Source organism: Polistes canadensis, unplaced genomic scaffold (genome assembly GCF_001313835.1).
Source record: "Polistes canadensis isolate GaletaPanama2010 unplaced genomic scaffold, ASM131383v1 scaffold_6, whole genome shotgun sequence".
In the NCBI taxonomy this organism is placed as follows: domain Eukaryota; kingdom Metazoa; phylum Arthropoda; class Insecta; order Hymenoptera; family Vespidae; genus Polistes; species Polistes canadensis.
This window is the reverse complement of record NW_014569553.1, coordinates 1,685,508-1,712,092: the sequence shown is the minus strand read 5'-3', so window position 1 is coordinate 1,712,092 and position 26,585 is coordinate 1,685,508. Positions and strand designations below refer to the sequence as shown.

Genomic DNA, 26,585 nt, shown 5'->3' with positions numbered 1-26,585 from the left:
AATATTTAATAATTAATAATAATTATAATTAGTAATAATTAGAATAATAATAAAATCGACACTTAATTCCTATCACACGCAAACTCGTAAATGATATCGTGGCACAAAAATCGCTCATACTGCATTAAAATTAAACGATTTTGACGAACGTCTTGACGAGTCTTCACGATGCATTTATTAAACAGATCGAATATACTCTTCGTATATGATAAAAAAGTGGCAGTACTAAATTAAAAAGCCACCCTGAGGATCAAAACAGCTATGGTTAATGTAATTGAGGAGTTCGTGTTCTGACATGGAGGTGAGTTCCTGAGGTAGCATGTTTCCCACGTCTTCAGGCTTTCTCACGGAAGAACCAGCAGCATTTGTGGCTGCGTTTGGTATGGATGCATTGACGTTCTGTCTGTTGGGAGTAACAGGTAAAGCAACAGGTGGCGATTTGCTAGCGACTTGTTCAACTATATTATTTTGCCCAGAAGGTGACTTTGGTAAAATCACTTCCATAGCACTGTTCATTAGTTGAGCGCTTTGAGTCGCTACGCTGTTTAATATATTTTTTGTAGCAATGATTGCATGCGCCGTGGTCGTTGTGATTGGTCGATTGTTGATAATATCTTTCGTAGCATTTGTAATAACGTTGTTGATAGCTTGTTCGGCTGCAGTTGTTAGTCTCTGTTGCGAAGGTTCTTGAGCAGCACCGCTAGCCAAAGCTGAACTTGCTTCTGCCACAAATCCTGCTGGTTGATTCAACATTGATCCAATGTCTTGTTGAACAGCTTGTTGCATAGCTTGTGCCGCTTGAGCCTGTTGTACTGCCTGCTGAACAGCTTGTACTTGTTGAACTACTTCTTGAGTTGCTTGTTGTACAGCTTGTTGTACAACTTCCTGTGTAGCTTGCTGTACAGCTTGTTGAACCGCGGGTACAGCTTGTACTTGTTGTACAGCTTGAACTTGCTGTACTGCTTGTTGAACGACTTGTGCGTGTTGCACAACTTGCTGAACTACTTGTTGTTGAGCTTGTTGCACAGCTTGTACTGCCTGTTGTTGTACTTGAGCTACTACTTGTTCTACTTGTTGTTGTGCCTGTGCAACAACTTGTTCGACCTGTTGTACTTGCTGTTGTATCACCACAACCTCCTGCTGAGTTAAAGCTTGCATTTGCTGAATATGATCAGCCGTCGTAGCTATTGTTTCATTTGTAACTTGCAGCGTGTTATGAGACGGAACCGTTGAATTGGGCGTTCCATTTGCGGTTACTGACGATTCTTGTATCGTAACTGGTGGCAAAAGTGCAGCGTTAATTGTTGTGAGTAAGCTCTCATTAGATGGAGACTCTTGAACTGACGCGGAAGACGAGACAGCATTTGCACCCGATTGCACCGACTGCGGAACTGATTGTGGCATCAGAGCTTCGAGTAGCATTGTCTTTACTGGGATAGGTGGACTTGTTCTACTTCCTTGCTGTGGACTGGAAATGGCATCGTCGACATGGTTCATCATGTTTGTAGAATTCGGATTTACCGATTGCAAAGGCGAAACAATTTGATGAGATTCTGCAGCAGAATTCACTAGCACGTCCAATTTCACAGCTGCAGTTTGCGCGGTAGGTACTAAGAGACCAGTCGAAGATTGTTGAGTCGTTTGTCGATTGGTTGTGATTATGGAGGCTCGTTGCTGCATGGCATCTACGAAGTTACTTTCAGCATTTTCTTGCTCTTTTACTGTAGATACGGTAGATTCAATATGACTCAAATATTCTTCTACACTATGACCGCTTTGAGCTGGCAATGGTTGTCCTACAGAAGAAGCAGCGAAGCTAGATAACGCATTGTAATCGGATTGATGATGCTTCATACGGAGATCGACAACGCCGGCACCCTGAAGACTGCCATTAGAAGTGTTTTCTGCTGGCAATATCGAATTAGTATCTTTGTTGATATGATGTGGGCTGAGAACTTTGACTTGAGACGATTCATGCATACCTCCGAATGTATTTTGATGAGTTGACACCATAGTTAGAGGATGTTGATTACGCATTAAATCCACAACACCAAGAAGATTAACAGCTTCTTGTACTGGAGAACCATTCGTAGGTACGGTTACTGATCTGATTATGCTGGATTGTGTGGCTTCTCTGGAATTCTCGTTAACAAGTTGTTGTAAAGGACTTGTTCCCGTTGGACCATTTGCCGTAGGTGTTGGTATACTTTGCATACTATTATCACTAAGCATGCTATTCTCGCTGTTCTCATCAAGTACTTCTGTCTTTAAATTGTCCGGAAGAATTAGCTGCAGATTCGAAGAGGAACGTCGATTTAGAAGAGGATTCGCTATTAAGGATGGAGGTGGCATCATTACATCGGCTGAGGAATTCTGACAGTTTGATGATTGAGAGGCCCACATCATTACTGGTGTTACTTGAGACGACGTAGCTGCTGGGGGAGGACTTGGGTCACTTTTAAGATTTTCTGGCGACTGAGTCGGTGCTTGTTGAGATTGCATGGTTGTCAAGAAATTTGATGTTGCTGTGGCGGCAGGAGGTACCAAAGCTGAAAAGTGTTGAACATTTTTATAATTCAAAAAATTGTTAAGCAATATTATTGGACTTTGACCACTTACTGTTGGCGGGGACACCGGTTGTCAAGGTTACTGCTGAAGGAGATGTTGAAAGAGAAGCAGTCTCACCATTTGTTGTAGCGAGTGGTGGCGTAATAGACTCGACCTTACTCATTGATTGTTCAGAAGAAGTGGATGCAGCCGTGTAGAAAAAGGTGTGTGGTTCGCTTGTTTTTCCCGAAGACATTGCATAAAGCTTTACGCTTACAGTTTCCGAAGGAGCCAAGTCTTGACGTCTATAAGCTGGTACAACGCATACTAAATGAGTTTGCTGAAGAAATTCCTTATCAGGTAAGACGGCACATTCCCAATGTGGTTCCAAATTACTTGACATATCGTTGTTATCCAATTGAAACACTATACGAGTATCTTTTAGGAAATTCTTTCCCAAAATAAATAATTCTAATCCTCCAGTGCATGGACAGGAAGTTAACGATTTTTTACAAATTTCAGGTATACCTGGTGGTTGAGCTAAAAGATCAAATCTTCTGTTAATTTTTATTCGCGCTCTATTGCAGTCTATTAAGACTTTTTATTTTTTGCATATATAATAATATCTTTTTATATTTTTGGGTACTCACTGCAAACTATAGGTTGTGAACAAACTTGCAATGTTTCTGTAATACCATCCGAGTTCGTAATTGTCGTTCGGAATACCATACGACATCTTGTAGATTTTTTCTTGCTTCGTCCTTGAAGTACACTTGCTTCTTGCGGGAATCTGTGTTCTACATCAACATTGCGTTCCTTTAAGATACCGACGCAATCGCAAGTGACAAGCATATCTTTCGAGGGATCCATATCCACTTCGATTACGATCGTGCCATCGATTTTCCTTTCAATACAAGGCGTTGAATTTTTACCGCTAACTCGACAGGCTTGATAAAACATGTGTGGTGCCACTCTGCCAAGATCTGTGCCGATGAAAACTTGAAGAGTTGTCGGTTTGTCGTAACCGATCAAACGTACGATAGGAAATCCGTTTCCTGTGCGATCTTTTACTGCTCCTCTTGAACCTTCCGTTTGATAGCGCGCACGGTGTTGCTGTTCAGGCTGACAAATAATTTGTAATTGTACCTTTCCATCTATAGACGTACTAGCTGTAAAATGAAGAAAGTCCTTTTTAGAGAAATGTATTTTTCCAAAGATTCGATATCGACGTTTGTATGTTCGATGCCTACGTTTCTCTTTTCTTTTTAAAATTGTATGGTGTAAACTTGTATGATGTACATTGATATCGCGTTTGGTATCAAACAAGGTGTGCGAATGTTTTCCTTCGGCCGAAGAATGCCGGTTCCTAAACATAGAACGATAACGTATCTCGGTAGTGAAAATCATGAGGTTTACAATTTTGACGGAAATAAATCAATAGACGACACTTTGGTTTCAACGTGACAAGGCTTAATCTCTTCTTGAAGATAAAAAATTTGATGTAAAAATAAATAAATTCGTAAGCATCATAAGAACGAACGTCGTTTAAATTTTTCGTATTATTTTATAAACATTTAAAAACGTACAGAGTTGCGAGGTGAGAGTGATGGGGCCTTGGTGGGTTACCGGTGAGCGTTTACCCAAAACACCCATGGCTGGACGAGGTTTTGTAACACCGATGACTCTTCCTACAGTACCAGTGGTTCCATTTCCTGTTCTACCAGCTGAAATCGCCATAAGACCGATTCCATTGCTAGTACCTCTATTCGAAGTTTTTCCTTCAGGACTGCTGGAATGGGAAACCTCAGGAAAAGAAAAATTTGCATCCTCGGATTCGAGTTTTATATCCATTTTTCTTCTCTTCGAGTCCTCTTCACCGACACCGTTCCATGCCTGATAATCCAATAAATTCTTATTAATAAAACAATAAAATAATTATAAACCATTAACTGATTTTGCGCAATCGAAAGATTAGGAGAAGAAACCAATGATCTTAGAACTTTAGGAAAGCCTTGATCTTTCGATCCTTCATGAAATATATAGACACGACCCATATGTCCAGCGAGCTAACAAGCAAAGGCAAATTGATCGTCATAAATCTTGCATGAGTGTTCGTGCACCATGCTCGGTTCAATCTAACGAATCAGAACATCCATTGTGCGGGTTCAACCACCGTCAGATAGTACCGTATCATCATCCAGTAACGATGTTAGCAAACGGACATGTTGCTACCATGCGAGTATTTACTAGTGGTGCAATCAAGGATGAACATTCGAAGTGACTTTTAAAGGCTTCGATCCCCGGCTTCTTCAAGCTCTAGCGATAGAAGTTTAGAACAGTAATGTTATTTTCATTTCTCATGACTCGAAACTAGCGCAAAACATTTATATATCCTCGACATGGTACTCGATAGATCTGTTAATAACTACAATCGATGGCTTTTGGTTCGCAGGATCTCATTGTCAGATTATATCTGACATGAGAGTGCAAAAGATCACGAAGAACCCATTGCGAACTAACATAAACATCTGCGGGAATGAAGAATACTTGCTCACGTACAATCATCGACTATGATATTCTGATAAGATGCGAATGTACCGCCACTTTACACTGATAATTGTTGATAATAATGCAGCTGTTGCCCCGCGGAGAATTTTATCGGCTAACGGATAACCCGCGGCTCGCGTTATACATAAATAAACAAATACCTTTGTGGCAGATACAAGTGTAACAATATTTCTGCTATCGTACGACAAATGTTCCATGAAAAATTCGTTATGTTTTATTATGAGTAAATTGATTTTGTGTTATTGATAGTTAAAATAAAAATTGACCAACGTTAGAAACGCTGAGCTGTTGTTGTCGTTCTTCAAAGCCAAGACCAGAATCGTTCGAATTGTCGCAAGCGTCTTGCACCGAGTTAACTATTCTTGCTTCTTGATCATCCGAATTTTGAGCGGTTGCACCGCTCAAAGAAATCGATGGAGTTCTAGACTGTTGCTGCTGTTGCTGCTCTCGTTGCTGATGAACTGCTCTCCTATTAATTAAGTGCGTTCGATTGTTGGGTGCCGTGGAACTCCTTAAAATGGATCCTGTCACCGTGGACGATGAGCCTCCTGCATTGTTACCTGAAACATCAAAAAATATGAAAATCTAATGAGGACGTTTGATTTTCTAAGATTTATTCGTTTGATCTTCAAACACGTCCGAGAACGTACGGTTTATCTAAATCAGTTAGTTATTATGTTTTTTTTTTTTTTTTCATATACTCCATTCGATTTATGTAATTAGACTCGCTGTAGAAATATTGTTGACTGGTTTCTTATGAATAATTGATAGACATGCGACGCACTATTGGTGATTTATTTTTGTTGGAAGTTTATGTATAATAAAATGATCGCAAGGAAGACACACAGAATGTTATTTTATTAAAAAGAAAAATAAAAACATAAGAAACAGGAATTATTATCGGAGACGCAAGAGACATCGATGTCAATAGTGCCACGTTTGTAAAAATTTCAACGGATTTTCGGTAGTGTTTGTTCACAGCTTGTACACACATGAGATTACTATCTGGTCGATCAAAGTCCAACGATCGAAATATTCTACAACTGTGGAGAAAGAAGAAGAAGAAGAAGAAGAAGAAGAAGAAGAAGAAGAAGAAGAAGAAAAAGAAGAAGAAAAAGAAGAGATAGGCGCTGAGATATGTAAGGCAATGAAGAAGCGAGAAGAAAAATGACGATGTTGATGTTGATATTCCTGATAAAAATGACAAGAAAGAAAGAAAGACAAAAAATTAATTCTTATGAGAAAGAAAAAAAGACGCGAAGGTGAGAAAATAGGAAAATAAAGATGGCGAAGAGAAGAGAACGATAACGGTGGATAAAAAAAAAAAAGAAAAAAAAGAAAAGAAAAAAAAGGGGAAATAAAGGAAGAGGAGATTGGCAGAGAAAAGCAATGTCGAATGATCTAAGTATAGAACATCGACTGCTGAACGGAATAATTGCGTAGGGGTAAAGTTGCAATCGCGAACGCAACTGGTGGTGCTGGTGAAACTGGGGGTTTCGATTTACCCCGCCTCATGCGTTCTCTTTCTCTTTCTCTTTCTCTTTCTCTCTCTCTCTCTCTTTTTTCTCTTGCAGAGTGTGGAAGAATATGGAGGGGTGAGTACGGCGACTAATGGGCGCTTGCACACACTTGCAAGATGCATCAGTGTGAACGTCGAGGAAAATCACGGGACGATGTCAACGACCCACAACACACGACCCTACATTTCCAATCTCATTGCGCTTCACTTTTCTCCACCCATTACACCTCCCCCGCCCCTTCAGCCTCCCTCTCGCGAGCCTCGCGGATCCTGCAAGTGTTATTTGTCGTAGCAATATCGATCATATGCTGAGAACGCCGCTTCTATTCATTTTTTTCGACATCAAAGTATTTCTCTCTTTCTTTCTTAGGCTATCTATTTTTTTGTTCTATTCCATCGAACAGTCTTCAACAAGTTGGCCAGTTTTCTGTGTTTAATTCTCAATCTAATGATTAATCATGACATTTTACATACATTAATTAATCTTTGAATTATCAACACAAATTTAATTACGAGCGAAACTTCACTTTGTTATTATTGTTCGTTTAATTTTTGATTAATGGTGGAGATATTATTTGAAAATCACACGTTCTCCTATAATTGAAAATATAATTTATCCAATCTTTGAAGAATCAATCTAATTAACTTGTTTAATGTATCGCGGTCGTTTTGTTGTCGTCGTCGTCGTCACTAATCACGGGTGTCATTCAATTCGAGATGTTTTTTTTTAAGCCTTTGCATGTTCTATTACAATAACAAAAAAAAAGGGATTCTAATTTTTCGCTCGTAGATCGATTTTACTTTTAATCGTATATATGACGTATCTCGGTTAATGACGTTAAAGATGACAATAAAGATAAGAAAGGATGACGATCAAGAGAATTATGAATTTTGATTGACATCACGTTGATAGAAAAAGGAAGAGACGATGAAAGGAAGAAGACAAATTAAAAGCTACTACCACCACCGAATCAACCGTGAATATTTGTTTTCATTCGATTCGAGATACAGATACCACTTGAATATAAACAATAAAGATAATGGTGATATTAAAAGCTGTCAGATTTTTAATGTTGCGGAATGTAATTATAATATAGAGAGCGTACTGTTAAAAGTTCGCATGATGCATCTAAATAAATGTAAATCTTCTGAAAAAATAATGATCGTAGGCACGATAGAAGGATATCAGCGGCAAGCAATGGGTTATATGCAACTTGGTTGGAATATGAATTGGGCTTTCCTTCTTTCTTTCTTTTCTTTTTTTTTTTCTTAGGTCAAACTCAGTTAGTATTTGTGTCTCCTTGATCGTCCTCGGCAGACCCGACCAGAACCGAGCATGCATTTGTGAACGTTTTCTACCCCTCCTCTTTTTCTTTCTCTCTCTCTCTCTTTCTCTCTCTCGATAACAGGATCGATAAACATCGTTACTATTACATTGTAAATAGAGCAGCTCGCGCTAACTATGACGCCTCTCGAGTCTCAAGGATATTGTTACCTGTTCATCGTTGGATCGATGCGCTAGCTCGATCCTTGTCGAATCGAAAGTGTTTCCGTGCTATGAGTTAAGACGTCTGTTAAAAGGACCCCATGAACGAACTTTTTCCGATGAAACTCGCGAAAAAATTCCACACTGTTATCGTAGTTTTTCCTAACAAATACGCGATAAAACCCGACAATGTTTCAGAATCATTTTTTATTCGATGAATTAATTATTATAGACATTTAGTCAAATTTTTGTTTTGTTTTTTATACAAATAAAACAACACCATCTCTTTACTCCCCATTACTTATTTCTTTTTTATCCTAGCAATAATCTCCAGGTATAACGAGTAATACACATTCGTTCACAATGTCTGCCAATTTAAATGCGACCTTATCTGTTTATAATATCAAGATAAGATAGCAACCTTTTCTGGTTGCTACGAAATTCGTTATAGATATGCGGTACATTGACCTAATGCATTTCGAAGGTAAAGATGTTAATAATAAAAAAAAAGAAAAAACGGCGTTCAAATTCAAGATTAAAAGAAAACAAATAATTCACGTTAAAGATAACTCTTGACGAGAGATGTATATTCGCGTTAATTAGATACCGGAGAGAAAAGATAGAAAAAGAAAAAGAAAGAAAGATCGCGTGTCATTAAATTCGTAATAAAAATTTTGTCGGTAAAGTCGCGCGTTGCTTATATTTTTTGTTTTCTTCTTCTATTTCTCGTTTCTTTTTCGACTCCTAAAACTATTACGAAAGAAGTTGGTGTGACACGATGACTGTCTGTGTACACTTAATGACATCGCTGATAGCCTACTTAAAAGCTCGAGATAACGCAGAAAGATCCGTACCATGGCATGACGGTGCACAGTGCTTCTGTTCGAGGCTACTATACAAATTTTCGTTTAAACGATGATCCTCCTCCTTCTCTCGACAATCGTTGCTCGTCGCTCGTGTGTTGATAAGCGTATTCGATCTATCGGTTGGTTACTCAAGAACATAGATAACAGGATAACCGATTCCGTCGAATGTGAAACACGTTTAATTGAATAGACGAATAAATGAACATTATACACAAATATTAAAACATTTCAATGAATTATTCAAAAATACTATTAAAAATTAGGATGTGTTAAGGAAACAAATAAAAAAGGAATTAACGATACGAAGTTGAATAACGTGAATTTCTAACCAATATAATGAGATATATTGAACAAAAATAAAGTACAAGAAAAGTAATTAAATTGTATCACTATGGTACGATCACTATGCAATTTTAAAATTAAAATCAACGACACGTACGATCTATGAAGTTTTGGTAATCGATCGATCGATCTTCTTCTACTTGTAAATTCAAACGATTCGCGGAGAATGATCGCGATCTGTCGTAACGATGATACATACATGCTTATCGCAGATAGCTCATCTTATCGATGATTCTCTCTCTCTCTCTCTCTCTCTCTCTCTCTCTCTCTCTCTGTCTTTCTTTTATTGAAAAAAAGAATGTTACACTACTTACAGTGGAACTAAAACTCCTGATAGTGTTCGACCAATTGAGTCAATGTAATTGATAGTCTAACATGCGGGTTTGCGTATGTACGTTTTATATATCTATTAAATGTAGACATAGACGACACGTCGACGTAATGAAAGTCGAACGCGCGTGCTTTCGACACGGCACATGCTCAAAACACGTGCGCGAGCGTAGCACGAGATTTTAATCCGACAAATCGAAATTCGAGGGTACGAGGGCAAAGTAAAAAGAAGAGTAAGTTAAGATTCTCCGACTGGCCAATCCATTTTTAACGAATAACAACAACTTATTTTTATCTCATTTTATGTTTTTGTTTTTCTTTTATATTTGCTTTACCTTAATAATAAATAATAAAATTGAGATAAATTAGTGAAAATTGTTGTAAATCTCAGCATCGGTTTTAAGATTCTGTTTGGAAAATCAATAGAGGATAGATCTTTATGAAATGTTTTATCTTTTATATATTAAAAGTAAATTTGAAAAGTATCTGACTCGTTTGACTTCAATATGCAAGAAATGTAATTACGTTTAATTTACTTTTAAACCGATTCAAGTATGATTAAAGTATTATTAATTGAATATTTTTATCAATTCGTTATATCGATTAATTAAAAAACGATAAAAATTTTCTATACAAAAGCGAGACGATTGAAATAATTTTTGCTATTCAAAGTTTTATAATCGTAAAAAGTCGTTTTGTTTTCATAAAATTAATAAACACGAAGATATCCAAAATGTCGATAATAATTTATTCAACCTGTTTACAAATGAGGAGAAAACAAAAATTCATTGAAAAAAAAATATAATACGTATATAAAGATTAATTTGATTCCAATTAATGCAATAGTTTAATGCACATGTTTTCTAAGAAAAGCGTACATTTTGATCATAATAAGATTAAGATCATTTAATTGCAAAGACATGCAAGGTCGCAAGAAATACTCAAGAAAAGAATCTACACATATTTTTAGACTTTCTTCTTGATCTCAACTAAAAATACAAACGAAAATGATAGTGTGATTAAACGACAACCGACAACGACAACGATAACGACGATAATAACAATGGCGGATGATACAAGTCTTCGAGATAAATTCATTTCTTTTGTTTGTCCAATGAACGATCTATGTTAATTCGACAAACATTTTAAGATAGGACGATTAGAGAGAAACCTGTTTGTTTGTTTTGTTCATTATCATTAAATATCGATAATGCGATTGACAAAATGATCTTTAAGTTTAGGTTTTTATTTCATCCTACCATTTTCCTTTTTACATATTTCTTTTTTTTCTTTTTCAAAAACAAGTTCGACCTATATTCGAAATATAATTTATTTGCTTTTTTTTTTCTTCTCGGTAAAACGGATCATAGTTTCTTTGAAAGAAGTTTTCTTTCACGACATGTGATCGAAGATGACGAAAGGAAACGGATTGAAAAGGCATGAGGGGCGAGAGAGAGAGAGAGAGAGACAAAGAAAGAAACTAGATGATTTCCAATAATCGTTAAGATGACGGTTTTTAATCGTGAATAAGACGAAAGTGCATCGACAAATGACGAGTCATGCATTCCCTGGGGCTTTTTACAATCATAACGATTCATGTCTAGGTTTATTCGACGTATATATACACATATATACGTATACATTTAAAAGTACGTAGAATATGTAGATGGCAACGTGATTAACACGTAACACAACATAATCGAAGTGAAAAACGTGTAATACTCGATCATCCGGAAATTACGGGAAAAAGTTTTTTCGGTTTGTTTTCTCTCTCTCTCTCTCTCTCTCTCTCTCTTTCTGTCGAAATAAGTTCACCTAGAATTGGTTTCTCGAATAAAACATATGTTATATCTGACAAGGATATATAGCGAATCTTTTTATGAATTCAATATGAAGAATATGTGAAGAAATTTGTAAGAGATAGAGAGAGAGAACAAATAAATATGTTGATTTATTATTAGAGCAAAAGAATCGTATAATGTTTCTTTCTCTTTCTCTTTTCGTTTCTCTATCTCTTCCACGTGAAATAAGTAAAGATTATTTTTCATACGCGAGCACGTCTTTGGCACGATGATTTTACTTGATTATCGTGTATAATACAATATACAAAAAAGTATTAAATTCATGACAATATATCCACGAAAATATAATAAAGAAAAATAATTAAATCAGACCTTTCCTCGTCTCGTTAAATTTTTCGAAAAAGAAGGATATAAAGTATAAATTTACAATTTAAAAACCCAAGGGATAACTATTATAATAGATTATATTTTTTCTCTTCTTCAATTAGCGATAAAAATTTTATAACAATATTTGTAGAAAATAAATACTAATAAGTAATAAGAATTTATAGAATAGAGTAATACAATAAAATGGAATGATATTATATTATTTATTTGTATGTTTCTTATTTCATTTACGTAATTTGAGCCGAGTAAAAATGTGGTTAAGAATCTCGATGGAAAGACGCGTTTATTAGACGGAGAAAGCGGAAGAACAGGATCTCAATAGGTCAAATACGAAGGAGGCTCGATCATATACACATATATATTATATATATATGTTAGTTAGTTATGTATTAATTTATTCCTTTTTTTTTCTTGTCAATATTCGAAAAAATATTACCGTGAAAATATAGATCCGTCGGTAATGAGGATTTAAAAGAGATCGGTCTAGGAAGTTGCAATAACATCCCCATGTGTTCGTAACAAGGACTTGTAGAAGTGCCGTTGCCGGTCCTCCGAAGTTCTTCCCTTCTTTTTTCGAGGTCGGGTGCCATCAGAAGCACCTCGATAATAAAGTTTTCACAGTAGTCTTTACTGCCAATATACAGTATCCACCGTATTAATTTATCAAAAGATTTTATCGATCAATTATAAACTTATTATTATTATTATTATTATTATTCACAGTATTTACAATAATCCTTCTTCCTTTTTCTCTCTTCTTTCTCACGATTGGTCACACAGAAAAACTACCAAGAACTCGGAATATATCGTTCGATATATCGAACCGTGGACACTCTTTACTAGTCATCATTTTTTCCACGAAAAAAAATAAAAAGGAATGAGAAAAAGGAAGATAGATAAGGAAGGAAGAAAGGAAGTAAGGAAAGAAGATTTTTTAAAATCACGTCGCACACTTAACACTTGTGTATCAATATATTATTACGATTGATAATTATCAATGAGTATAAATGAAATAAATTTGAATAAAAAAAAAAAAATAATACATACAGAGAATATATATATATATATAGAGAGAAGCAGATGGAAATCTAATGACGATCACGTTTAACAACGAGAAAGAAGACACGTATGGGACGAGTATCGTGCTCGTACTGTCGCGCGTAGTTTCGAACCAAAGCCGGCGAACGTGGTGGCTCTGAACGAACCAAGTAAATAATCCCCACTTCTTCATATTTTTCATTTACCCTTCACTCTACCACGTTCCTAGACGTCGCCAATGCTGGCGTCGTCGTCATCATCGTCATCACAGTCCTCGTCTAAGCTCTCCTTCTCCTCCTCCTCCTCACCAATTATTTTTCTTCTCTCGTCAACACAACATTTAAACTCCCGCCAAAAGCAAGCTAAGTACTATCTGTTTATAGATTTTTAACTCACGGAAATATATAATTGGAACGAGATAAATGTTCGATGAGAATTTTTGGCTAACATTAGTGAACACAAAAAGTTTATCCATCAATACGATTCAATTTTTTCAATGTATAATTAATTATTCGTTTAACTTATACCGTGCATTTGTTAGTTATTCGATTGTGTGTGTGTGTGTGTGTGTATATATATATTTCCTTTTATTTTTTTTCTTTCAAGAACAAGTTGTTCATTTTTATTCCGCAGATAGTCGAGGTTTGATCAATCCCTCCCTCGTGAAATGTTTAACAGAATGAGCTACTGTATTCCTTCGATCTATATCGAAATTTCGTATATATATAAAACTCGTAATATAAATTATTTATAATTCATCAATATCTTTCACCTATAAACTTAAGCAAATTTTAGAATTTTTTGATAAATATGTATTTTCTTAATACAAATCGTTATTTTATTTTTTCTAATCTTTTAAGATTTCATTTATTTCCTATAAATTAAATGAAAAACACGTTTAACAATAATATTCAACGTCGAAGAAATATTTCGAAAGATATCGTTAACTTCCTCAATTTTTTTTCTTCGAGTACTAATTAAGAATGAATCATTTAGATATTTTTACAAAGAAAACGAAAAAAAAAAAAAAAAAAGGAATATGTTATTTTGAGAAGAATATTCAAAATCCTCTTTTCTATAATTTATCGTCGAGAAACAGTTGCTGTGTAATAAGTAAAAGTAATCATTAAAGATGGCACTAACATCAAAACTTATTTGATAAGACTCGTCGGAGGCGTCATTTCATTTAATCGTATGTCAACAACATTTTGAAGTACTTTTATTGTTTTAGAACGAGATAATCATCGGTATGTATCTCTTTTACAATTGTTATTAATGTCAATCAAAATCTATATTTGAAAAGGTTTTTTTGTTATAGTATAACTAACAAATTAGAAATATCCAGAAACAACGTATCGTCCGGAGAAAAATCCCCATCACGAACTTTGAACGGTGTTGTGGCGTCGAGAGACCCAGAAAAGGTCCAAAAGGTCAAAGTTGATTTGTTCTACTATCAGCGATTAATAATAATAACGATAATGCAGAAAGAGAGAAAGAGAAAAGTGGTGTCCAGACAAGGCCGAGTCCTAGCTCGGACATTCCGGTAATTGCGATATATTTGTTATAAGAAGCACGGTCACTGCCCTTTGAACCGATCAACCCATGTGTGCCTGAATGTGTATGCGTATGAGTGGGTAGAATAGTGTTCTATTAATAATACCCTCGAGACTTGTCGCTTCACCATTGAAAAGGGTGTCTCTGTTTTCAGGTAAGGCGTTAATTATACGTCAAACTTATCCTTGAGATTGGGATGTGTGAATTACAAAACTGTCTCGCACTAATATGTAATAAATACGACAAATACACATACATAGAATATTTAAAGTAACGTTATTTTGGTCATGTTTTGTTCATCTTTCGATTAATAACAGATTTACAATTAAATTTAAACAAATATAGATATTTTTATTTTTATTATATATTATCTCGTCGAAAATAGATACTTTTTAATAATTATTATTCGTATATTATATGCCACACAACATATTAATTAAAATTAATCTAATTTCTATCATATAAAATTAGTAAACGATAATTATAATTATTTAGAAGTAAAGAAATTATTCGATTAAACAATTTTTTCTAAATGATATGCCTTTATTTCAGTTAGAAAACACGATATATTCCATATATGAGTAATTAAAAATTCAATTATGTGAATTCACGTCCGATTATTTTTCGTTACCGTCATGCTGACGATTTGTATTCATTCACTGGAATTCAAATGAATTCAGCGAACTTTATCGTAATTCTTGATTAAATATAAATACAAAACTCTTTGTTTTTGTTCAATGATCGAGGGGAATTCATCGTCGACCTTCGCAGATACACTCTTCATTTTAAGTTCGTTTTTGCTTTTCAAGGATAATCACAAAATCCTTCTTGCATTTAGTGAGTCCATGATGACAGGTATTATAGGAAATGCTAGTACGATGAGAAGAAAAAGAGAGGACCGTTTTGCTTGAAGAAACACGAACTTAAACGTGATTAGATAATCAGGAATTGAACAATCAATTAACGAACGTCTCTCTCTTGAGGATTTTCAGGAAATATTTAAAAACACTTGTTCACCGACTGCGCTTATAAGGGTAGTAGAAAAAAAAAAACAGAAATTTATTGTCAAATATATAAATTTAAGATCGAGCTTATTAGTAAAGTGCCAAACTTACATATATTGTATACTTTCTTTATCATAGATGCGCTGCAACACGATGTCACGCAATTATTTCGGGTAAAACTTATGGTTTAACTGAATTATACAATTTAATGCTAACATATATACAAATATATATTTTTTTCTTATAATTTTAAAAAACTATTTATTAATTAATATTAGTTAAATTTGATATTGTCAGTTACCGGTGACTCTCTAATATGACGTTTAAAACTTGTTCAAAGATTTTTGAAGTTATACTTCTTTTTGACGCGTTAAGGAAAAAAAGGATGAGAGTGATATTTTTTTTTTAACTGCACTACTGCATCATTACTATATATATATATATTTTTTTTTCATAAGAAAAGCACTCGATGACAAAAAAGTATATACAAATGAGCAGATCGGATAATTATCATTAAAAAATAATTACTATGCGTCGATATTACTTATCATAATTAGTTCGATTTGCAAATGTCGAGCCCAACTTGACTAACAATTAAAACTTTAACGATACTAGTTAATCTTTACTAATAAATGCAAATTTAACTCGGTGGTCTTGGTTGCCATAATGGTTACGATACTTATAGAATAAGTAAATACCATTGTAATGACGTTTATTGTGGTTGTGTGATGATTACCGATTAATTATATTTTATCCTTACATCATCGTGTGTTTTTAAAATCTTCATACGAAGGAAAGAAAATAAATCGAAGGGAAATCACAAGCATCGTGACCAACAAATCGAACTTCCTCGAATCAAACTTGACCACGACCAATGTGTTACATAGCGTTTCTTATAAACGTTCTGAGACTGAATCTAATGATTAATCCTGCAATCCGATCGTTAGGAGCGATTAGAGCAATTAGACCAGATGCTGCTGCTTGGGTAACGTTTACTTGACGCACTACACAATGTGATCGTTTGAAATTGTTTTATCGTACGTTTAATCTCCTTCATAGCGACAACAAAAAAAAGATACTAAAGAGATATGAATAGCGCATTATTATTTTTTTTTTCGATTAAATAATGCAGCGGTTCTCCAACCGGAATATGTGTTTAGTGGATTTTAAGCAAGCACAAAATTGAATAATGATGATTAGAATATATATATATCTTTTTGTATATTAATAGACTGAATTCTGCTACTTCATAACTGTTCCTTCAGAAATAACCTTGGGAACCGTTAAAATAGAGAAATAGATAAATAGATGTTTATTGAAATGCTTATGACTAATGGCTCATAATAAGATAGTCAAATAAATACCAGCAAAACATGAATACAACTAAAGTGTATTGTAAATAAAAAATAAAAAATATAATTAGTTATATAAATATTTAAACAGATGAGAAATTGTGTAACGAGAAATAGTTAATAACGTATATAGGTATACATATACATGCGTGTTGTAATAGATATGTATAGATAATTATAATAATGATAGAAAAAAAAAGAGATAATATGATAAGATGTTAAATGATCTTCAGAGATCGTATTAATAAAAAGAGAGAAAGAAATGAGTACAAAGATAAAAAGAAAGATAAAGATTGAAAAGCAAAAGAAAAAAAATTAAACGGGGAATAACGACGCATTATGGTAAAGAAAAAAAAAATTTAATGAAAATAGACACGTTTACGAGAAATTGGCGAGAAGAAATTAAATAAAAAATATCGACGTAATATCAGAAAATGATCTCGAGTTTTACCTTATTTCTCTTTCTCCCGTTATGATTTACACAATTATTTACATATATTTGACGAAGCCCATCAAAAGATTCATCCTAATTAGTTTAAGCTATACAGAGAGTTACCAATTTTAACAATGATTTGAAATTGAGTAAATTTATTTTGAAAATTGTAATTAACCAAAATTTATATTTTTATAATTGAAGGTAAATAATAATCAATTTGGTACTGGCATAAATAATAAATAAAACAATTTTTATATGATAATAAGATGATATTTGTTATTATAATTGTATTATAGTAAAAAATTGAATGCATAATTTTAAAACAATATGTTAAACCGGTAATGTAATTGTGATACGTTTAATATTGCTGGCATTTTATTTAATAAAGTAATATAATTAATATTATATAAAATTTTCTTTAATATATAAGTCCTAAATTTTATTTTCTTGCGATTTTATAAGTTATCTAAAAACGATTGAAGACACAAATTTAGAAAGGATAGAAAAGTGCTTAATATTATCTTATAGGATTCAACTGGATGATCCATAAGCAACATAGAAATAAGAAAAGATCTATGAGAATGATCTATGAAGAATTTACGTTTAAACGAAAAACGATATTAATTTTAGGTGTCTGGAATTGATCCAAAAACGATTTAGAAACAAACTCGAAGCTTAAAATTATTCGAAAGAACAAAAGGTTGTACTCGTGAAACTGGTACGATGTAACCATCGTAACAACACAGACATCTCGTTTTACTTTTCCCTTATGCCTATATCTCTTTCTTCTTCGCAAAAGCATCAACAGTAGAAAGATTGCGAGTCTCGTACGGATCGTTAAACGTAAATCTCGTTTCTCGGCATCGTACGATGACCCGTCGTGTTTATTTATCATCGAGTTCTACAACATATAACTATTATTTGGTATTCATACGACAAGTCTTACATGTAACAATTATTATCTCTTTACTCTTTCGTTATTTGTTTCTTTCAAATAGGTTTCGATTGGAATCGTGAACAACCGAATGTACAACGAATTCGTTTATAACATTAAAATATCGTTAAATTTGTTCATAATATATATTTTCGCAACTAATCTTATTATTTATTAATTCTTCGATCAAGTGTGATCTTCTCGTATCGTTATAAATTTTATTTAAAGCACAGAGAATAGAAGATAAACTCAGAATATCCTTGAAATAGTAATATCTTCAGATTTAACGCGTAAATAACGTATAAAAGAAAACGAGAAAGATAGAAATATAGATAACATAGGTCATTTATTTGTCACGAAACTTGGCTTAACTTTCTTTGAATATTAACTTTAAATTCAGGAAATATATTTAATCTGATCTATGATTCATTGATTCTTCAAAATAAAATGATGAATCGTCTAGATTTGTATGAGTGAGTGTTAAATAATGTTTACATTTTGTATAACTGTAAGTTTAAGTACTAATCAATAGTAAAATAATGATGTTTTCATTCAGAATTATATCGATTTTCAAATATACCTATGTATAAATATACAAACTTGTACACTTATTTCATAATATAAACAGTTTATCGGTCTACTATTGTTATCGGTGATAACTAATGAGCCATAAATAACTGTAGAACTTATATTTGATTTGTATTTTTGTTTTGTTTTTATTTCTCTTAGATATTGTAATTATTTCTTAAATAAAAATACACATCCGGCGAATAAGTATTTTGTATTTTATCGATAGAGAAGAAATATATTTAAAAATTGATCAATATATATTGACAAATAAAGCATGTATCGATTCTTACATATTATACATGTATAAATTTATGCCAAGTGACCTGAAAAAGATTCGTCATATCCTAAAATAAAGTGCATAAATCTTGAATAATGTAAATTAAAAATAAAATGAAACACAATGAAAAATTTCTTTCAACGTTGGAAAGAAACTTACGATCGATATCAAAAGTGATCGGTCATTGAGCTCCACTATTCCGAGACGAGAGAACTCACATTTTCTTGGACACAACTAAAGACTTTATCGGTGGGTAGACGGCCTGCTATCTACCGTGATTCTTACAACTACAAAAGTCATTGATGATAAGCTTGAATCAACGTTTCAACGATGAATCGAGAAACTTCTAATTTTCTATCGTCAGATCAAATTTGAAATTACTAATCCATTATATCAAATATTTATCTATATTCAAGTGTTCTTTCATTTTTAGACATGGCTGCAAGAATGTTTTTTTATTTTTTTTTCGATAGAAGTTGTTCTTTCGGAAAGTGTAACAAACAATTATCATGGAAACTGCTTTAGATAATTAAAACTATTTTGGATTGTTATGTCTCATAGCAAAATTTAAATGTGTGTGTGTGTGTAAATACTCGAATGCAGTGATTCTCAAACTGCCCTTGCTAAATTTAGATTTTTTCAAGGCAACTTATGTTGAATTCTAATATATTCACCTTATAAAAAAGTTAAAAGTTTCTTTTTATTTTGAAGGATTGACTAAAAAATATATATATAAGAAACGCGTTTTATTTTGTAGAAAATTCTGCAGATAGTTAATATTAACAATCAGTAAGTTAATGATTTGCATTAAATCAACAAAATTTCGCATTTTATTACATCGAATTGAGAAACTAGAAATAAAATTATACAAATTTTATTATACTTCGTGGAACCGTTGTGAGAAAACCATGACACTTTGGGGAATCACTACTTTTATGCCTACATATAACTATAAATATAGATTAATTTTAAACTTATATTAAAATTCAAAATAAACATTTAAAAAAATCTATGAGTAATTTTATTGTAAATTAAACTTCAAAAAATTTCAAACTACTGAGAAAGAATATTCATAAATACAAATCGCATATATACAACGAAAATAATAATAATTGAATATAAATATTTAAAAAATAGCATTAGATATATATTAAATTAATAAATACAAAAAAGAACAAAGTGTTTTTGCCGAAGATTAAAGGGCAGAGATCCCAGACTACGAACAACATGCTAATTTCATTCATTCATTCATCCTTTCTCTTTTATCTATCGTGTACAAATATTTCAATTCATTCGAATTCGATTTTGTTGTTATTTCGTATTCTTTTAAATACATTCTGCAGATCATAATAGTAATTAATATGAATATTCGATTGAATAATTCGAATATTATCGCTTGTATTTAAAGATCAGTTTATTTAACAATTTTAAACTTAGAAACGATAAAATGTTTTCATGCCCATTTCTCTTCTCTTCTCTTCTATTCCTATCTTTCTTTCTTTTCTCAAAAGATTTTACTCAATCTTATGAACTTACGCGATTACATAGGTTATCGGTTAAATCAATAACAAATAATAATAAATGCAGCTTAACATTCGACTTGGCAGGTCACGTGCTAACTTAATAAAATATATTTATGGCAGTAAAAAAAGCGAATATTGCATTTAACAATCTAAAAAAACTTCAGTTTATGCATTATTTGAAGTATAGAATATAAAATTTATGTATTTTTTTTTTAAATGTATGAATACAAATATATATATATATTCAGCCATTTGCGAAAAAAACACAGAGATAGAAATATCACATAGATTCTTATTTCTTAAACCGATGATGCAATATCGAATGAATTGTTATTGCATCTTCACGGGAGGCAAATTTGCAACTGATATTGACATCCGGTTTAGTCGATATTCATTGTAAATAAGAAAGATACGAGTACAATTACTAATACTTAATGATGTATTTTCTGTTATTCTGTTACAATGAAGATCAACGTGGTGTTAGGTCAAATTACATTGGCTGGCTCCTCGACTGGCTTTGAAAACATACTTTTTTCTGTCGAGATAAGATATAGATGATATCGACGACATCAGAAACACATACACAGTGCCGTTAACCATAGACTAATACACTACTACACTAAAGGAATAATCGGTTGAATATATACGCCATGTTTAAAGGCACAATTTCAAAAAAATCAGAAGTGGGTCGATCAGGCCGTTCCCTGTAAGAAATATTATGAAATAAATGAACTTAGTAAATGTTTTTCGTTGTTCATCAGTTAAAAAACTAAACCCATTAAATATCGATCGAGACGATGGCAGTATATTTTAAGAAAAATAAACGTTCGTTTCTAATTTGGCTAGACATCAGAAAAATATATAGTAAAATCGTACGCGCTTGTGAAAGAAACAACGTGTTGTTATTTCAATGAATTTCAAATAAACTTACTCTTTCCGTAATAATTTCATAATATTTCGTGTGAGAAATTATCTGCTTATAAACATTGATCGATAGTTATAATAATAACGACGTGATATCGTTCGTAGACTGTAGAACGAATTTAATGTTAATTAGTTATCGATCGAGACGAGTAAGATATCTTATCCACATATTTGCAAGGTTGACTCGCAACAAAACAAAACATAAAATGAGGACGAAATAATTGATAAAAATAACAAAACAATGATAATTATTGTAAGTTAAAATTATGAACATTTTTACGTTTCACTATATTATATGTGTAGACTAACGCGCGTAAACAGAAATACTCGTTAAGAATAATTGTTTCGTAAATAAATCTGATTACCTCGCGGTGACCTCAAAAAATAAGCAATTTTAAAAAGACTACGCAGTGTTATGATGAAGTATAATACACCGTGTGCTCACTCACTCAGTAGCAATCTCAAACTCAAACCGGTACTGCGATGAGTTATGTTTTATGAATATAAATATTGTTCGCAATGAAGGGTATAATAAAGAGACAAAAAAAAAGAGATTTGCGTAGTACGTGTTAACAATGATGATCGAGCTTAATTTATTCTATCTTGATATTTTATTCGGAAAAAAGAAAAAAAAAGAAAAGATAAAGAATTAATTGACTTCCAAGTGAAGAAGAAGAGGGGAAAAGAGAGCAAAATTTTTCTGATGTCATTCTACTAGATTCTAGTCACTAGTGTAACGCGTGATATTGAGACATCACCAATAATAAATTAACGTTTATCGACCTAACACAGGTATACTTAAAGGCAAATTTCGTAACATCTCCTACCTAGAAGAATTTTGATTTGTTTTTCGGTATCGACGGTTAATTACGACACACACATTCGATAAATACGAACTTCCGATATATCCCTACGAGTTCTCTTTAAAAGTAGTCGTCAAATACTGGGCATTAGACTAAAAATATAATACACTCTGACAAATCGTGGTCATTGAAGTTATCAAAATAAATTGGTGTATGTAATTTCAATCATAATCACATTCCGTGAAACGATTTATCGCCAATAACGAAATAAACAAACTGGTTATTGTTAGAATAGTTCGTTACGTTCAGTATTACGTAAAATATTAATACGCGTATATATGATTATCGAAACATGTTAATCCAGAATCTCTTCTCCGTCGTTATCATTATAGTTTTCAATAATATAAACATCAACGAAATTTTTCGCTAATCGTGATTAGTAATGCAAAATTAAATATAGACCAAGGTCTTAATTTATCATTCATAAGAATTTAAACGATGTTTATATAATCACAAAAACGTATGATTTAAAAAGTTAAAAAAAAAAAAAGGTTATAGATTGCAAATATTCGTTGGTGTTTACATAGTCTCAAATACTTTGAATAATGACATTGTGAATGGATGAAGTGTGAATTAAAACCCGTTATGTTATTTACGTGATAGAGTATATGCGCATACTATTTCCGTAATAACATCGAAATGTTGAATATTCGTAGGATTTTATCCAGTCTTAGTGAATAGAATTTGACAAAATGATATCACCGTTCTCATGTTTCCATACGATATAACTAGTCAAAAACAAAATCGATTAAAATGCATCATGCAAACAAAAAAAAAAAAAAAATAAAATAAAAAAAAAGAAAAAAAAAAGAAAGAGGTAAAGGACAAGCAAATTTTTTTCGAGGACAAAACGGACTTAAACTGGTTTTCATCCCGTCGTGATGTTTTTTCGTTGGAATTCTTGCGACGTTATATATGCATAAATAAATATATATGTTCGTATATATAAATATATAGAAAGAAACTTGGAATGACGCACTTAGATACGCTGAAGATAGCAAAGATCCACAACGGATAGGATTATAGAAATTCATTCATAGAATTCATAGAAAGCATTGAGTTGTTGCGAAGGTAACTTATACGATCTAACTTGTTAAGATTCGCCTTAGATTGGTGATGATTGAGTCTATATTGCAAAGGCCTTGAATCGCCTCAACACCCGACCAACAACATCACCGTCATCCTTCAAACTCAAATTTTCTATCCTCGACGACACAGTAAATTTATTACAAACGTAATCGTCGTTCGAGATGACACGAATAAAACTTACCGATTGGTTCTCATCGATAAGAGTTTGCAATAATGCAAATACTTCATTTGTCCAGTCGAATTTTTATCGGGAACATAAGTACTTTATTACCAATAATATAAATGATCCAAATAGTTCGTTATTTAGAATAAATTCTTTCGTTGATGTTAAATATCAATCTTTTTCTGCTAATTAATGTTTTCTTCTTTTTTTTTCTAAAATACTACTCTTTAAAAACGAGTATTTAAATTTGATAATAATAATTAAATCAACACGGGTGAAAAAAGGAAATAAAGAAAAAGAATAAAAAGATGTGAAAAGTAGAAATATCATAAGGAAAGAGTTCGAACAAAAAAAATCAACTTGATGTGTCGCCGTGTTTCTATCAGGTTAAAAACATCGATCGGCGTCTTTATCGTCATGACAACGTATGTATACATATATACATATATACATATATATATATATACATATAGGATTGCCTATCGGACCGATGTAAGACGATCCAACACGTTCTACAATGTGTCGCACGTGGCAGCCCATGTTACAGGGCTACAGGGATACCAAGGGAAGGAATGAAAGAGTGCGAGAGAGAGAGAGAGAGGAGCGCCGGCGCACACATTACTCTTCTATTTGTTATCTCATCCCCTCCTTCTTAATCTATTCTTATCATAGCATGCCAAGAATGCACTTTCACGGTTTCGCCAACACGCAACTTGAAGCGTCGTCTGACCTCAGCGATCCTAGTCTCCTCTCTGGCCAGATCCAAATCTTCCTATGTAAATGTTTATACGAACATCTTAATAAAATTTAACACATTATTATGTTTACGTTATAATATAGTCTGTTAAAATAAAAAAAAAACTTTCCTTTAAATATTCATAGACCTGTATATATATCTCATAGTACCAATAATATCTCTCGTTCTAAAAACTGGTATATTTTTTCTACAATTTCGTATCTTTCGCTATATTTAAAAAGTATTCACTTTCCTTAAATTCAATCATTGATTAGTATTAAAATAAACAGATGCAAAGTTAAACGAGTAATTAAAACGACTAAACAAGTTATATTATTTAACAGAAATTTATATATTCCTAAAGGTATTCAACTAAAAGAATGTTTCTTTCGAAAAAAGAAAAAAAAAAACATTAATCAAATGAAATATTGTCTGTATGAAAACGAAATATTAAATGCTTATTCCAAAAGATAGAACTTTTCTTTTTTTTTTATATATATACAGAAAATAAAAATGATATAAATGCAACATGATTGCATTGATAATAATTATAGCTTGGAAGCGTCAACAATACCACTAATCGAGGGAAGGGAGCGAAGTTCAAATCCGTCGATAATCACGTGTTTGCTCGCTTTTTACATGTCGTGTGCGTGCATGTAGATGCGCATACGCGGATGCGTAGGCAGAAAAGCAAGAGAACACATAACCTACAAACTGTTGTCGCATATAAATGCAGCATCGTTACGTCGTAACATTATTCAACGTAGTCGATTAACATAACCTCAAAAATTATAATCAAAAGAAAGAAAGAGAGAGAGAGAGAAAATATGTCATCGTATTGTTCTTTTTCTCAAAACAAACATTTCAAATCAAAGAGAACACAATTTATACGTATATATGTATTTGCCAACACTGTGATTTACATTTTCCTTGTAAAAATAAATATATCCTTTTGATCGAATAACGAATTAATGAATACGCATCTATAATTTAATTGTAAATATAAGACTAACAATTGTATGTGTGCGCGCGCGCGTGATCGTAAAAATGCGCGTGACGTGATAGATTGTTTGGCACGCACCCAAAGATAGTACACAATTCATTTTCAAAATATAGACCAACCCACCGAATATCATTCATTTAGAATATAACGGTGTAACAAAAGAAAAAAAGAACCATAATATTTACGAATACACATAAGAACATACGTCACTAGGCTACAATCGTTTATCTCCCTTTGATACGTTATTGTTTCATGTCTCTATTCGATTATTTTTTTGTCTATCTCTCTCGCTCTTTCTTCTATCTTCCTCGACCTTTCCCCGCAACACCCCGTTCGAGTTGTTTCTTTCACCACAAATTTTGTTTTCTTTTTTTTCTTTCGCATATTTCTTCGAATTCCTTGACAATCCTTCGTATTCTTCGCAGATCTTATCGTGATAACAATTGAAATTGTTTCGACATCGGGCATAGATAAAAGTATGAGCTTAGTTCGACCATCGAATGGTGATACATTCAGCCATGTTTTGTTCGATAAAGGATGGAAAACGAACTGGCAAGAGCAAGGTACGCAGCAGGGCTATCTCGTCGTGCGCCGGCCGAACCATTTTGCAGATTTTCTCTCTCTCTCTCAGTAGCCAAAAAGCAACGACTTACCGGCCGCGGCTTTGGTGCTGTTCTTCCCATAATGCCTCCGGTTTTTCCTATCCCATAAGCGGCCCTTCACCAACATCGTACACTAGCTTAAACGCAATTTTTCTCGCTCCTACTATCGCGTCTACGCATTATTATTCACCCGCGGCGGCAGCCATTTGCCCTCTACCTTCTCTCGCATCTCAAAGCCTCTACCCCGTCGTTTCGTTTAGCCTTTGGCTTTCAGCCATTCCACCATTTGTGACGTCAGCCAGGAACGTTTTAGGAAACGTTCGAACCCTATTCTTTCGACCTACGTGCTGAATCGTAAATGTTTTTTACTTTAGTTTTGTCGAAAATTCATTTCAGATAGAAATATAAATATTCCCAGGATACCCATTTGGAACGTTTTCTTTCGATCCAAAAAAAAAAAAAAAAAGAAACAAAAAAAAAATAAGTCATTTATTTGAATTTCTATCTATTTTAGAGTATGATCAGAGTATTATAAAAATAGTCTACGTGTTTGTAATACTACCTTACCGACAAATAATCACACATGTTTCTTCATTGACTAAAAATAACGTAGACGTTGTGTTATTTAGTATCTTCGAACTCTGACAGGCGTGAATGGTTGTTTCTTTTT

The 26,585-nt window shown here is 33.0% G+C and overlaps 1 protein-coding gene and 1 long non-coding RNA gene across 4 annotated transcripts; one reads left to right on the top strand and one right to left on the bottom strand.

Annotated features, from left to right (window-relative positions):
* LOC106789303 (nuclear factor of activated T-cells 5) lies at positions 1-26,253 on the bottom strand. 3 transcript variants are annotated; one of them, XM_014753419.1, is made up of 7 exons: positions 12,284-12,496; positions 5,386-5,675; positions 4,134-4,440; positions 3,198-3,716; positions 2,620-3,087; positions 1,983-2,549; positions 1-1,904 (listed from the first exon to the last, which is right to left on the bottom strand). In XM_014753419.1, exons 1-7 carry the CDS (start codon positions 12,435-12,437, stop codon positions 226-228), a joined length of 3,984 nt encoding a protein of 1,327 aa, XP_014608905.1. In that variant the 5' UTR covers positions 12,438-12,496; the 3' UTR covers positions 1-225. The 3 variants fall into 3 exon arrangements, with proteins under 3 accessions (XP_014608905.1, XP_014608889.1, XP_014608897.1); XM_014753403.1 differs by having other exon boundaries at positions 1-2,549; XM_014753411.1 differs by lacking the exon at positions 12,284-12,496 and adding an exon at positions 25,967-26,253 and having other exon boundaries at positions 2-2,549.
* On the top strand, positions 13,998-14,702 carry LOC106789320. The gene is made up of 3 exons (XR_001381983.1): positions 13,998-14,132; positions 14,204-14,428; positions 14,594-14,702. It is a non-coding gene; the product is annotated as an uncharacterized LOC106789320 (long non-coding RNA).
* Positions 26,254-26,585: the final 332 nt, after the last annotated feature.

Excerpts from the sequence above, each read along its gene's own strand:
- LOC106789303 (XM_014753403.1), bottom strand. The coding sequence starts at position 12,437 with ATGGCACCCGACCTCGAAAAAAGAAGGGAAGAACTTCGGAGGACCGGC. Across the intron at positions 3,717-4,133 it reads CACTCTCACCTCGCAACTCT|CTAGTACGTCTATAGATGGA; the intron begins GTACGTTTTTAA and ends TTCATTTTACAG. Across the intron at positions 3,088-3,197 it reads TTCACAACCTATAGTTTGCA|CTCAACCACCAGGTATACCT; the intron begins GTGAGTACCCAA and ends TTGATCTTTTAG.